The sequence below is a fragment of the Squalius cephalus genome (genome assembly GCF_949319135.1).
Source record: "Squalius cephalus genome assembly, chromosome: 21".
NCBI lineage: Eukaryota > Metazoa > Chordata > Actinopteri > Cypriniformes > Leuciscidae > Squalius > Squalius cephalus.
This window is the reverse complement of record NC_137142.1, coordinates 14,343,093-14,358,642: the sequence shown is the minus strand read 5'-3', so window position 1 is coordinate 14,358,642 and position 15,550 is coordinate 14,343,093. Positions and strand designations below refer to the sequence as shown.

The following is a 15,550-nucleotide window of genomic DNA, read 5'->3' as shown; positions in this document are numbered from 1 at the left end:
GATGTCCACAAAGGGCCTTATCTCCAAAAGAAACATCCACACTTCTGTTCTGGTATAATCAGATCACTGTGTAAATATGTTCTCTTTGCGTTGTCTGGTTATTTGGCTGTCCTGCAGGCAGATGAGCGAGCCCCATACAGGACTAACTTTAAAATGTGCCAAATGTGGCGTTGTCTCAACTACTGCTTTATCAGCAACAACGGCCAGCAATGCCATGTAAGTACCCACCAATGCCTCAGCAAATCGATTATGCTGAATAAGCTTGTCTGTGTGTGTGTGTCCTTCCACTTGCCTTGGGGAAGGAGATTGTGTAGGTGTTAAATGAACAGCTGGCTCTTGTTCTCTGTAATATGTTGACACTCTTTTGGAACAATTAATTGCTTGCAGTTCTCTTGATGATGATGGGAATGTAGACATGTGCATGCTTTCATCTGTTATGAAACTGGCAAACAAAATCTAACTTCTCTTCACTGTATATGTTCTATAGAGCGCAACAGTAGACTTCTGTAAAAGGTTTTTTTCCATAGAAAAATTTCTATTTCACAATAGCAAATAACCCTGCAAGACAAACCAACCATGAGATCTGAGATTATCAAGCATCAGGAGCCAGTCAGTTTGATTTTTCATTTTTATAAAAGCAATGTAGCCTCCCTACACTCTCAAACTAGTATATAAATATTATTTTTATTTTGTATATTTATGTGTATATATAATATATATTTATGTATTTTATACTTGTCAAGTACTGGTCAAGAGTCATTCATAATGCTTATTCAACATTCATAATTTCCTCACAAACATATTTAATTGCCCTTTGTTTTTTTTTTTGAGATTATTTACTTTTATTTGAATTCAAATCAAAGACTGCAATGTTCTGATGTATCTGAAAGCTGGTTGGTTTGTTCAAGAGCTTGTTATTGAATTGTGTGTGAGTTCAATGCCTTTTTATGAAATGAATGGCTAAAAATATTTTTGGGACCAAGGCCACAATGCAGTGGTTTTTGTTGTTCATTCCACCATGTCTCTTTGTGTGTCAGGGCCTCCCTGTGGAGTTCCTGTGTTGTGCTCCCTCTGTTAGCGCTCACCTGGATGTCTGCGGTGCTGGCCATGACGGACAAACGCTCCATTTTATTCCAGATCCTCTTCGCAGTCTTTGACTCTCTGCAAGGCTTTGTCATAGTCATGGTCCACTGTATCCTCAGAAGAGAGGTAGGGCTGGAACCATTCAAATCCCTAACTATTCTTCAGCATTTCAACAGACTATATCGATCATTTCTATCGATTCAAAGGTCCAGTTATTTTTACTCCTTGCCCAGTTTTCATTAAAGGAATAGCTCACCCAAAATATGAATATTCTGTCATCATTGAATTACCAACGTGTCCAAAACCTGTATGATTTCCTTTCTTCTGTGGAACACAAAATATAATTTCTTTTAGAGTACAATTAAAGTCGTTCTGCAGAAGAAAGAAAGTCACATTTTGGTCAGAACCGTGTAGTCATTAATGTGAGTACCACCATGAGTACTAGTAGGTGTGATTTTATTTCACAAAGCCACTTTCAGACCAGCCAAACTCACCCTTAAAATCTGCCAGTGTCCTGACTGATCCCCAGATGAATCCCTGAATCTCTGATGATCTTATTGTATCTGTCATTTAGAAATCACGTCTGCTAGGCACCTTCTGGTACCCTTCAAGTCCAATAACATCCTGATAATAAAATCAAATACCTAAACAAAATTTTCCCTCAATTAACATCTTGTTTTCTCAGAACTCATTACTAAGTAATCAGTTATGGTAATTTAATTACTTTTCCCTTGAAAAAGTAAGGTATTAATCTTAATATTTCTGTTATTTAATTACAGTTGCGTCTGATGTAATTGCATTAAATGCTGTGTAGACTTCAGAACAATTCTATAAAAAACTGTGGATTTAACAAAATGTTAACGTTTAATGTTAAAATGAATGTTTTTAATGTAACCTTCTCCCTTTAAATACTTTGGTCAGTTCAAGAATAATTTATGCAATTTTATATTATTTATTTGAAAGAATTAAGAGCAGTTTCATGTCTATCCTTGTATTGTTTAACTGTTCGAGGTTGATATGGAATTTAGAAAGTAATAAGTAATGTAACACTTTTCAGAGAAAGTAATTAGTACAGTAATCTAATTACACTGTTGAAGTAGCTTGTAATTAATGACTTTTTTAGAGTAACTTACCCAACGCTGACTTTAAATAGTTGGATATCCTACTTTTACCCCCTGCAGGGAACAATCTGGTTATTTCAATAAGCATAAAAAAGGATGAGAGGCATTTGTTGTTGCATTTGTTGCTTGTTAATTATGTTTTATACACTACTGTTCAAAGGTTTGGGGTCAGTACGATTTTTTTTTCAAGAAATGAATATGGCAAGGATTCATTAAATTGATCAAAAGTGACCGTAAAGACATTTATAATGCCATTTATAATGCTACAAAAGATTTCTATTTGAAATAAATGTGGTGTCAATAAACGCTAATCTTAAACAGATGTATAATGATGCGAAATGGTTCTTGAGCATCAAATCTGCATGTTAAAATCAATAAATCTCATTTTAAAATATATAACAACATAAAAACAAGTTAATTTGAAATTGTAATAGTATTTCACAATATTACTGTATTTCTGATCAAATAAACGCTGCCTCGGTGAGCATAAGAGACTTCTTTCAAAAACATTTTAAAAATCTTTCCGACCAAATCCTGAAGCAATGTGCCTTTCTGAAATGTTTTGTACATTATGATAACATGTGTTCTTGCTGAGGTTCAACAGTGAATAAAATGTCTGTTCACAGGTCCAAGATGCCTTCAGATGTCGTTTAAGAAACTGTCAAGACCCCATGAATGCTGATGCGACCGGTACCTTCCCCAACGGGCATGCACAGATCATGGTAAGAAACCAGACTCATTTTTACACTGTACAGCCACAAACCCAGCTGAAAATATGCTCTCCTCATAAAACATTTGCATTTGGCATGATGCTATTAGATGTATGTGCTGTGTCCTCTTGATTTAATAAGAGTCTTTGTTATACAGTGTTATTGCTTAAACGGTTATGACAGGATTTCGAGTATTGTCTTTGGTTAATTAAGAACATCAAATCTTGTATCCATGTCCTTTGGCTTTCCTCTGGCCTTTCCCTTTCTCTGATGGGACCCATTTGTCATATTTCACACCGGTCCTTCTCATCCGTCACTTGCTTGAGGGAGTAATTGCTGTTAAAATGGTTCCGGAGATGTGTGACCCGCGCCGAACCACTGGCACATAATGATCACAGTTCTCATTTATGTTTTGATTTAAAGTTTCTTTACTAGAAGCATTCCTCTATAATGAGGCCTCCAATGTGCAGACTGTCTTTGATTCGGCACTGTCGATGGCTCCTCTATTGTGATACCTGAATAATCTGACTCTATTTATAAATAGTTTCGACAGACGACGGTTTTCTCTGTGAGGCTGTGGGACGTGGTCTGACTGCAGACACAAGCCAGTAAAATCGTACCATTTTAGAATAATCCCATGATAGCATATATATGTTGGACTTATTCTAATTTTACATAGTTGATTAAACAGGAAAATGCTTTTATGTCTGCAGCTGTCCAAGTTAAAATAAAGCTTTAGTTTGTATGTTTTAGTACTGTCTAAACCGAACTCCTCTTGCATGTCTAATTTTACAATGGCTTTTTCTGCTTCTCTTTTCCACAGACGGATTTTGAGAAAGACGTGGACATCGCATGTCGATCAGGTAAGAAACAGATGGTGCACTATTAATGCGTTTCCTAATTACTTCTACTCTCTTGGGCCAAAAAAAGGCCCAAGAGAATAAACATGCGGGTTGGGTTGCACATCAGAATCACAGAGAAGTCCCTGTGGAACCGGGATAATCATCCAATGTGATCGTTTTCATAGATGAAGTGTAGAGTTTTTTTATATATACTGATACATACATCGTTTGGACATCATTATTATTATTTTTTAATTCCCTCTTTTTAGTTTCACAGAATATTGAATTCATACTTCTTTTATTGCATTAACCCTTAAACGCATACCTTGGGACCCGGGGCGTCATTCATTACCCTCCTCATTAATTTTTCGAAATCAACATTCTCAGTATTCCTCAATCAATTCATTATAAATAATATAAAAAGAAAAAAATTCTACAATTTTAGAAAAATGCCTGTTTTCCTATTAATTATTTTTATTTATTATATTTTTTCTGCACAACTATAATTTAATCTTTGATGACTGAATAAGTGCAGTTCACTTTTATTTCACACGGCGGCAATGTCTGATACACAATGATGAAGTGACGTTTCACTCACAGTTACCGCAGGCAGAAAACAAAAGAATAGGAAATATCATCAGCAAAACTTGAAATGTCTCAGTGATTTACTGCAGAGCAAGAACTGAACACAATCAAATATTACTGTCACTGTCACTTATGGTGGATCTGGTGAAGAAGCTGTTAGTGATCTAAATATCGATTTTGAAGATGTTGAAAATGATAGTTCTGAGAATATGTTTGAGATGGCGAATATAAGCCAGATGCTGAATGTACTGGGAAATGAGCTCTGATGAGGACAGTATGATGGTATAAAACATCTGCTCAAACTGAACCCTTCCAAGCTCCAAAAGGTAACAAAATATGCTTTATTTTATTCTTCTGTAATTGTTACTCTAATATCAGGAGAGTTTTATATTATCACAACTGGTAGAGATCCATCCGTGTTAGATATAGATCCGGGTCGCTAAAGACCCGAATATGTAATAATGATTGGTGAAACATTTATGCATTTAAGGGTTAACAATATATAAACCTAATTCAGATGTATTTAATTGTGTTTAAATTATTAAGCTCACAAATGTCCTGGCAATTTCAGTCTTTAAAGTTTCGTAAAACACTTGCAAAGTACTTCAGTAAAAAAAAAATATTTTAAAATATGTCCATATGTTGAAGTTGTGCACATCAAAATCAGAATGAATCATAGTTATTTTATTCCACATATGTCATTCTCTTTTATCTTTAGTTCCTCTTTATCTAGGCTGCCGTGTGGAATAAACATGAATCCATGAGTGTACTGTTTAATTGTCTCCCCGAAGTAAACGATTGGTGAAGAACAATGAAGCTTTTTAGTCCCTTGAAATTCATTCAAAACAAGATTTTTGTTTCAAGGTCTAGACAGAATCATTTTATTGTAATACTGAAAAATGTTGTTTGAAAAAAAAAAAAAATGCTATTCTTCTGACATCCAGCCTACAAAGTTTAAAACAGTGTGACGTCTTCATTAGAGCCATTTTTCAGTTTTTATGTAGCTCTCATCACATTTCCACATTTGTCCGTCTGCACCGAAGGCGAAAATGTTGCACTATACAACACAAGCACAGTCAATTAGACAGTTGTGTGTGGGATTAAGACCAATTAGATTTCACTATAGGTGGAGATACACAGTGTGACGCCACAGAAATAGAAACCAAGCAACTGATAAAAGTTCCTCACTTATCACAGCCAGAGCTCATTTTGACATCGATATGAGCCACTAAATTACTTGAACTGCATGTCATGACAGTTGTTTGAATTTGTGTGTGTGAATCTTCACTTATGGCAAATGCTATTTAAAAACAATAATAATAATAAAACACAGTTGAGTAACAAGGGCACAGTAAATCAGATAATTAGCCTACGCTGTAGCCCTGAAATGTAGCAAGTAACACAATTTGCTAAGCCTTTTGTTTTCGCTTTGAAATTAAGTGTAATATAACAGCGCTCTGACTCTAGTGTTCTTTATTAAAACTGGATTAAGATCAGCTCAGAGGTGATATTGTCTGACATGGTGTGTCCTTCATTAGGACAGCATAATAAAACTTTAATCCAAGGTTTTACTTTGACTGCCAAAAACAAGAAGTGTGAGTCTCATAAAAATTAAGTCATATTTTACCTCTAAATAAAAATAAATAAAATATAATTAATTCATTGAAGAGTTCAGATGCAAAAGCCTCTAAGTGCCATCTGAAATTTTCTTCTAGAATGATCATTTTTATAAAGCTTGTATATTTAAGTAAAGTAATTTCACTTAAATGGCAACTAATAGGTAATTTGCAATTATTGAACTTAAATATACAAACTTGATAAAAAATTATCATTCTAGAAGAAAAGTTCAGATGGCACTTAGAGGCTTTTGCATCTGAACTTATTCATATTATTTCTTTTTGGACTATTACTATTTTAAATAAAATACCTATTAGTGAGAAATATTAACATGATCATAATGCATTATTTTTATAAACTATATTGCAAGTTTTATACATGAAAACATAAAGACAGTACAAAGCATTTACATATTAATTTAAATTCTAAATGTTTTTCATTCTTTTTGCACCTTAAAAACAAGATTTCTTTGAACTTTTCTTTATTGCCATGCAAATAATGCTAAATGTAATGGTCATAAAATAAGACTAAGTTTCTTTCTTATATTATATGACCAGGACATGTTGACCGATTTGATGAGATTCACCCTGAGAGTCCTTGTCCTGAGCCTGAAGCCCTTCCTGTGTTCTTCTATCAGTATTCTGCTATGCTTCTCAGACGCCATGTTGTGTGATGCATTAGTGTGGACCAGGCGTTGTTGTCCTCTGGTCTCCTTGTTGTTCTGTTATGAACAGTGGCAGTAATTCCCTTATGGATTTGTGGAGATAGAGCTGTGCTGCAGAGGACAGGCTGTTCTCAGTGCTGATGCTTCTTCTGACATTGCATCTGGAGATGTGTGTGGCTCTTTCAGGTGAACAGAATCAATCCAGTCTAAAAATGGACACATTTCTTTAACAGCAGGTGTTGTAAAGGAGGTGAATGGATAGTCCTTGTTGAAAAGATCAGCTTAGATGGTTAGTGCTGATGGACTGGCACAACTAGGGGTGGGCGATATGGAAAAATATCTTATCGATTTTATCACGATTCTTTTTCATGTTGGTTTTACTATTTTGCAAGTGACTGAGCATTACAGCCAAACTAATGTCTCCATTTTAAAAACAAAGCCTTACAAGGTAAAAAAGAAAAGGCAGACATTGAGGCCAAAGTGGCGGAGATAAATATTTTTGTTCTTATTGTTTTAATAACAAATATAATAATGACAAAGCTACACATACAGTAGCATATACACAACATAGTATACAAATGAAATAAACAGTGCTTTGTTTTCAGCTACAGTAGCTGTATTTAGCAGTAGCATTCAAGAAAGAAATTAAATGAACAAATATGAAAATAAAATAGACTTTATGCATTGATTCTTATTAATGCTACTATTAAAGTTCTCAGTCAAGAGCAGTGAGTGATTAACATTAAAGGGATAGCCTAGTTCCCCCCCCCCCCAAATTTAAATTGTCATCATTTACTTTCTCAAGTTGTTTTAAACCCGAATAAATTTTGAATTTTGAAGAATGTGGCTAACCAAACAGTTGCGGATCCCCAGTGACTTCCATTAGTATATTTTTTTCTACTATGTAAGTCAATGGGGACCAGCAACTGTTTGGATAGCCGCATTATAATATCTTCTTTTGTGTTCAGCACAAGAGAGACATGAATACAGGTTTGGAACAACATCAGAGTGAGTAAATAATGACAGAATTTTCATTTTTGGGTGAACTATCCCTTTAAGGACAAGCGGCAGCATGTTTACTATTAGGCTACTGTCCCTTTAAGACCGGCACGCATCTAATAAACATGCATATGACATGCACCCGACTTTCTCTAAAAAGTTTGCTTTCACTTTAGACATAACCAACTGTGTTTATGTAAAACGTGTGTGTATTTGACAGTATTAGTGCAATAAGACTCGAAAGATAAATTGGTCCGGTAACCAGGCGCTGTTTGACAGGCTTTTAGTGCCCGTGCGCTCAGAAAAGTGCACGTTAGAACAGCGCATCAGCAGGTGAATCAAATGTTTAACTGGCAAGGCTTTAAAGCACATGCAAATAGTGTACTTATGTGAATTAAAGTGTCCCGTGAGTATAACTCTACTTCTGCGTTAACATGTAATGTGAATGTACGTCACGTTGTTGAGTATGTCCGGACAGAGGCGCCAGAACTGCAAATACAATGCATTGTAGCGCGATATTTCTTCAAAAGAGGATCGTGGAGACATTTTAATCATCCACAATCAAAAATCGTGATATCGCACTGCCCTAGGCACAACCATGCTGTTCACCAGCAAATCTTGGTGGTGAAGTTGTTCAAATAGCACATGGTCAAACCCCAAAAGTCTTGATAGTCAATCCTGCTTTTTTTAATAAAACCTAAGAAGTGAAATACCCAAGCTACGATTGTTGTAGATCAAAACTCATTTGTATTACAGGCATAATTTTGGTCTCTTTTAAAAGAACACACTTTCTGTATTAATTAAATTGGTTCATGCCGATTAAACGTTTTGGCCCACAGCATGACATATGATTCAACCAGAATGAACAGTTATTCTGGTAACACATAATTTCGATGTTCCACTTTAGACATCCTACTAAGTAACAACGTGTCAACTAGCAGTTATTCAAGTATTAGTAGGATGTTTGCTTAAAATCTGCTAACATTTTATTTTGATGCTCCCCAACAGACATTCTATTGACTAGAAGTAACTTTGCAAGTACATCGACTTATTCTACTAATCCTAACCTAACAGTCTTCTAATACTAATGTTAGTTGACATGTAAAGTTACTTTAATGTCTAAAGTTGGACAGTCAAAATAGTGTAACTCTTTTGAATCTGTTTAAGTCTGTCTCTCTTTTTTTTTTTTTTTTTCACAGCTAGAATTGTAGCTGTACAAGTTAGTCACTTGTGTCAACAAACTCTCACTAGGGCCGTGATGTGCCCAATCTATTATGAAATGTTCTGTTGCTTGGTTATCTGTGCTTAACTTTTGAATCAGTTCTTTATAAACAGCGTATTTTTTTTGCATCACACATTTTTACTAATGATATTCCTTCTACCCGCAGCCCTCCACAAAGACATGGGCTCCTGTCGAGCGGCCACCATCACCGGCACCCTCTCCCGCATCTCTCTCAATGATGAGGAGGACGAGAAAGGTCCCGAGGGGCTCAATTACTCCACATTGCCTGGCAACATCATGTCTAAAGTCCTCATCCAGCAGCCCTCTGGACTTCACATGTCCATGGGCATGGGCGATCTGGGAGAGCAGTGTATGGACAGCACAGCAGACATGAGGCGGGCCGTATACCTGTGTACGGACGACGCCACCAGGCAGAGCGAGCAGGAACTGAGTGTCCACGACCTGACTGGACACCCCCAGCCGGGACAGATGGAGACTGACTACATCGTCATGCCTCGCAGTTCGGCGTCCGGGTCCAGCAGCGTCCCCACCCTGCTGAAGGAGGACAGCAAGATGAGCATGACTATGGACTCTCTGTCGCACGACAGGCTGATGCATTACAAGATGGGCGCAGAGTTTAACCTCGGCCACTCGGGGATGGAGCACATGGGAATGGAACAGCAGTATCCCGTCCAGGCCGAACACATGCAGAATCTTCCCTTCGAGCCACGCACGGCCGTGAAGAACTTCCTGGCAGAAATGGAGGAGAGCGGAGGGCTGTCACGGAGCGAAACCGGTTCAACTATATCAATGAGCTCTTTAGAGGTGCGACTTCGAATCCAGCCAGTTAGGCAGACGCGTACTTTACACAAGTACATCAATGCAGAGGCTTCTGGCTGTACAAGTGTACCGAACAGTGCAATTCATAATGCAGCGCATTTTTACTGTTGCCACAAGTGTCTTATAGCGGCCAGGGTTTAGCATGTCCTATACAGTCAGTTTGAAGAGTATCTTGCCGTCAAGTCATGATTAAGTTTTTTTTAAGCAACTTCACAGAAAATTGTTTTAATCCCCCAAATTAAGGCAAAGGCAAATGGCAAGTAAAAGTAAAAAAAAAAACTATTAAAAATATTGGAGTTAGTTAAATTTGTAAAGAATAAGAAGTAGCGACATCTTTTCTTCCATATTTTGATTCTGTCCAGTGGTTGTTGATTGACCCCTTCCTTACAATCGATCTGCCTCCATCCAGCTTATGCAGACTACATGATTGGAGAAGTCCAGCATTCATCACGTCGTTCTGACATTTTGATTCAAAATTAAAATGATTAAAAAAGAGCTAATTTTAATCTCATGCAGTTTGAAAGGGAGAGTTCACCCCAAATTGTGATTATTTGACATAAGCCTTACTTTCTTATGCAGATCGCAAAAGAAGATATATTGGTAACACTTTACAATAAGGTTCTTTAGTTAACATTAGTTAATGTGTTAACTAACATGAACTAACCATGAGCAATACATTTGTTACTGTATTTGTTAATCTTTGTTAATGTTAGTTAATAAAAATAAAGCCTAAAAAATGTTAGTTCACAGTGAATTGACTTTTAATAAAGTAAATGTTGAACTTAACATTAACAAAGATATAATGAACTGCACTTATTACAGCATTTATTACAGATCATGCTAACTAATGTAGTTAACTAATGAACCTTATTGTACAGTGTTACCGATATATCTGTTTTTCTTTGTCCAGATAATGAAAGCCAAAGCGGTTGAATGTTGTTCAGATCCCAACTTTCTTCACAATATCTTCTTTTGTGTTAAGTATGTACAACAGGTCAAGCGTTTGCGTACTTATGTAGAGTTTGTGTGGCCTTAAAGGTCACTGCAGAGGCACTGTAAGACATTTCAAACTCTCATCATTACTGAATCATTGAAAAGCTTGTATCGACCAGCTGCCTTGAAGGGAAAACACATTTGAGCCAGATCCACAGCTGAAACCATTTCCTGCCAAAAGCTTCAAGGATTACAAGTCTAGCTCTGATGTGCAAGAAACATACTTGCTCGTATGTGACTTAGAAATGGGACCAAATGTCAGATTTCAGCAGAATTATTTCTCTAGGTTTCATAACAACGTTATTTTTTGTCTTTTTGTCTTGGTTTTACAGAGAAGAAAGTCGAGGTACCAGGATCTAGACTTCGAGGTGAGTGAAACCTCTGCTTGGCGAAGTGCATGCGTAAGGCCTTTGTTGCACCAAGCGAAGGGCCATTTGTTGCGTTTGTGTTTCACCCCTTTAATTTACAACTACTTTGTGTAGCACTTAAGCTTATTGGAGTAGCATGTCCTGACACAACTGCGATTTATGAAGCGTTGTGTGGTTTAGCGTAAAAGCAATGCTGTCAGCCACCACATATTCCCATTTTATCCTTTTACATCCCTTGACTTCAAGCTGAAAATCAAAAAATAGCCTGTATATTTTCACATTTTTAAGGTCACTTGCAGTATCCCCCAGAGCGTTTCAGCCCTTTACCGAAAACTGAAATTGAATGTCAAGTGCTACCACTGACCCTTCATATATGCCAGTGCCGTTTGTCATAACCTTGTCATAGCATTCAGACAAATTTGCAGGGTGAGCACGGCGTTTTTATACGGTGATAAAATTTTTGAAAGTAGCCAGGTTTTTTCCTGTTGCAAAGTTCTGGTTCTCAGCTTGACTGAACTCCAAATCCCACTCCCTACCCCTTCCCCTCCCCCCTCCTACCCTTGCCATTGCAGAAAGTCATGCACACCAGGAAAAGGCATATGGAGCTGTTCCAGGAACTCAATCAGAAATTTCAAACCCTGGACCGATTTCGAGACATACCAAATATGGGCGGCATGGTGAGTAACAGGAAACGGGGTTCAGTGTGTCTCATTACCAAGTACTGGGGGGTGCCGCGTTGTCTGTGTTTGGCTGTGTCTTCTCGTGGCGCCCCAGTCTTGTGCAAAGGAAGTGAGTGACTGAAGGAATTAATAGTTATCCACCCAATGTATTCATGTGGAAAAATAGCACGCCGCCTGCCCCGGGGGGTGGAAGAGGAGGTATTAAAGGATGAGAGAGAGGAAGAGCGACTGAGCCGTCATTGTGATCCATGCTCATGCACTCATTCAAACACAAGGCCATAAGCTTCTAACATGCTTATTATTTCTTTTTCTATTTGCTAATCATTGCTTGGCGAATGCACAGGACAAAAAACCCTTGATTTGCTTCAGATATTGGAGAGGTTCTCTGTGCTTTCCGCAGTATGCTGCACAAATGATCTGTAATTGTAAGGCCGGTGGGATTATTAGATTCGAGCAGGCCAACTGCAACAACTGCATTCCACCATCCAGCACCATGTAGGAGACTAGCGTTCAGTGTCATTTTGGGTTACAATCTCCAGCTTACTGGCACTGAAAGATTCACTTTGATTATAAATGGAGATTTTTAGACACGTTTCTTTATTTAATTAGCATGCATTTTCTGTGATCAGATCACAATCCAAATGCTCTTGGCCTCGATAAAAGCCAGTGCTCTCAAGACATTGTGATCGAATCACTGAAACCACATTCTGAAATTATTTAATGCAGGTGCAAATGTCAAAGGGATAGTTCACCCAAAAATGAAAATTACCCCATGATTTACTCACCCTCAAGCCATCCTAGGCGTATATGACATTCTTCTTTCAGACGAATACAATCAGAGTTATATTAAAAAAAATGTCCTGGCTCTTCCAAGCTTTATTATTGGCAGTGAATTGAGGACGGAATTTTGAAGCCCATAAACGTGCATCCATCCATCATAAATGTACCCCCACGGCTCAGGGGGTAATAAAGGCCTTCTAAAGAGAAGCAAGCCAAGCAATGCGTTTGTGTAAGAAAAATATCCATATTTATAACTTAAACTAAAATAACTAGCTTCCGGCAGACGGCCTAAGCAAGCCAAAAGAGGAACCCCTGACGCAATGTAGGAGTAGCGTTAGCGCGGTTCAAACAAACTCAAGCTCCTCCGACATTTCTCTTTAAAAATTCTCGTTTTAGACTTCTAATTCGTGACTGGTGTTTCGTTTTTCTCTATCCTCTGCACTTCCGCGTTTGTCAATGCGTCATGCGTCAGGTCAAGGGTTACTCTATCACCGTAAATCGATGCGTACAGCCATTTGCCGGAAGCTGGTTATTTTAGTTTAACGTTTTAAATATGGATATTTTTCGCTTCAGAAGGCCTTTATTAACCCCCGGAGCCGTGTGGAGCACATTTATGATGGATGGATGCACTTTTATTGTGCTTCAAAATGTCATCCTCCATTCACTGCTATTTTTTAATATATCTATGATTGTATTCGTCTGAAGGAAGAATGTCATATACACCTAGAATGGCTTGAGGGTGAGTAAATCATGGGGTAATTTTCATTTTTGGCCGAACCATTCCTTTAATGAGGTTTTGCGATATGGTCACCTGCTTTAAAGAACAAATATCCCATGATTTATTTCATTTTAGACTGTTAATCCAATGTAGACTCACAAAGGCGCTTTAAAACTTTTTCTCCTCTTTCATTCACTTGTAAAGCATTAGCGTTCTTTACCGTGAGAATATTTCTAAAGCAGGTAATAGACCAAATCCTTTTTAAACAGTTAATATGACAGAAAGCATTTTGAATTATCCATCAATGATGTGAAATTTCTGTTTAATGCAATCTCTATTGCAGTTTGTAAGTGGCATTTCCATATTGTGCAGCTAAGTGCGATTAGATGCAAGCGTCCAGACACAATCGTGATTCAAAATGCACGAGTAACACTTTACAATGAGGCTCTAAACTTTAACATTAACTAAGGCATTAGGCTTCATGAACTAACTGTGAAATTCTCCTCAACTGCATTGATTAATCTAGGCTAATGCTAATGTATACATACATTTCAAGTTGTATAAATTAGCATTAATGTATTATGAAAGAACATGAATTGCCAATGAGCAATTTGATTTATAAGTTAACCTAGTCCTAGATTAATAAATGCTGCAAAAATGTTCCATTCTTAAGAACCCTCATGCATTAGCTAATGTTAACAAAGTTAACAATGCATGTTTATAACCGGTGTAGTCGTAGCTTCTGGCGATGTGTCCATTTGGTCACGTTACTCTTTTACCCATGTTCAATCAGCTCTGCAGGACTTTGCCACTCACTGCCTGTTGCTTAGTAACCAACCACTGAAAGAAAAAATGATCCTGTGTTTTTATTCACTTGAAAAATCTGAGATGTTCCTGAATCTGGAAACACTCCAAACATGCTGTCAGGACAAACACTTTGATTACTGAGCTCTGGATGTGTATGTGCAGCGGCCCCAAAAAATGGTTTTGGGACACAAATGTATGAATGTCATTGCATGAAATGAATTAGCAAAATATCAAACCAAGTGACATGACATTTCTTTCCAAGAAAACCGCACCAGCACAGCATCGTTTGTTGGCCACTTGTATTGATAAGTTATATCTAATGCAATGACTCTCATATATTTCAAGTGTCCAAATATTTTTTAGGGCTGATGTAAGAAAACATGAATTAAAGCTTGATGATTCATGTCCATGAGCAACTTTCTATGTTTGACAGCATCTCCACAAGTAACCATCTTGAGATTATTTCTAACACGGCACGTTCTCGTCCTTTTCCGTAGGACAAGGCAATGCAAAACAAGAACCCCTGGGAGAGCTTCAACCCGGCAAGTGAATATCAGAACTACGCCACAATGAATGTACTAGAATCAGACACAAAGAACTCTCTGGAGATGACTACCGCTGAGTGGGAAAAGTGTGTCAGCCTCCCTTTGGACGTCCAGGAGGGAGACTTTCAGACAGAAGTCTGAGGAATAATGAAGCGTTAGCAGGGACGCGGATGAAGGTGGACATATTTTGCACTGATCAAAAAACGCAGAAGACTTTTCATGCAGCCTTGGAAAGACATATCTGGATTCTAGGAGTATAGCAGGGACAATATGTGCCAATAAGATTTCAAAAAAACAAAACAAAAAAAAGACAAGGAAGAAGGACGGATAAAAAGATGTTAGAAAAAGACAAAAAACATCTGTGTTATCTTTTTTTTTTTTTTTTTTTTGTATTCTCACTCGTGTATTTAGTGGGGGGCAGACATGTACAATATCAAAACATCATGTGTTTCAAAAGTACCACTTGGAAAACATTCGGTTCCGAAAGCGCTATCTTTCCAGACGAGACCTCAAAGAGAAAAACGACACGACGTGACGTCCACCCACGAGCGGCGGCTGGGTTCGGTTTTTTGTTCGGCGGGAGACGAGCCCAGGAACACAATGTATATACTTGAGCAGGTTTTTAAAAAGTTTATAACAAGTCCGTTTGGCCATGACTACACTTTTTACTTTATAATATGAAAAGACAACTATTCAGAGGCAAAGAGGATTTTTTTCTGTCATTTAAAAATGAATGTTTGTCAAGCTACATTCTTCATTGCTTTAAATGCAATAAAGGTAATACTCACTTTTTTATGAATAATATATTTCAAATCTTTAATACTGCAGAATCTGCCTGGAAGCTCAGTAAAGCTCTCTCATCTGCAGCCCTGTATAAAATATTTAAAAATCAAAAATGTTGTATGGTGTAAATAAAACTTTTGTCTACATATGTTTTACTTGTGCCAAGTTTATTTTAATGAGAAAAGAGAAAATG

General features: G+C 37.4%; 1 protein-coding gene across 6 annotated transcripts in view; it reads left to right on the top strand.

Annotated features, from left to right (window-relative positions):
* Window positions 1-14,888, top strand: part of adgrb3 (adhesion G protein-coupled receptor B3) — a 184,601-nt gene extending 169,713 nt beyond the window's left edge. For 3 of the 6 annotated variants that reach the window (XM_079854431.1, XM_079854429.1, XM_079854428.1), the window contains 8 exons: window positions 118-216; window positions 1,038-1,209; window positions 2,831-2,926; window positions 3,738-3,777; window positions 9,010-9,668; window positions 11,009-11,044; window positions 11,617-11,721; window positions 14,527-14,888. In XM_079854431.1, the coding sequence (XP_079710557.1) occupies window positions 118-216; window positions 1,038-1,209; window positions 2,831-2,926; window positions 3,738-3,777; window positions 9,010-9,668; window positions 11,009-11,044; window positions 11,617-11,721; window positions 14,527-14,715 (1,396 nt within the window). In that variant the 3' untranslated portion in view covers window positions 14,716-14,888. The remainder of the gene's footprint in view (window positions 1-117; window positions 217-1,037; window positions 1,210-2,830; window positions 2,927-3,737; window positions 3,778-9,009; window positions 9,669-11,008; window positions 11,045-11,616; window positions 11,722-14,526) is intronic. The other 3 variants (XM_079854433.1, XM_079854432.1, XM_079854430.1) reach the window with 1 other exon arrangement.
* The last annotated feature ends 662 nt before the right edge of the window (window positions 14,889-15,550 follow it).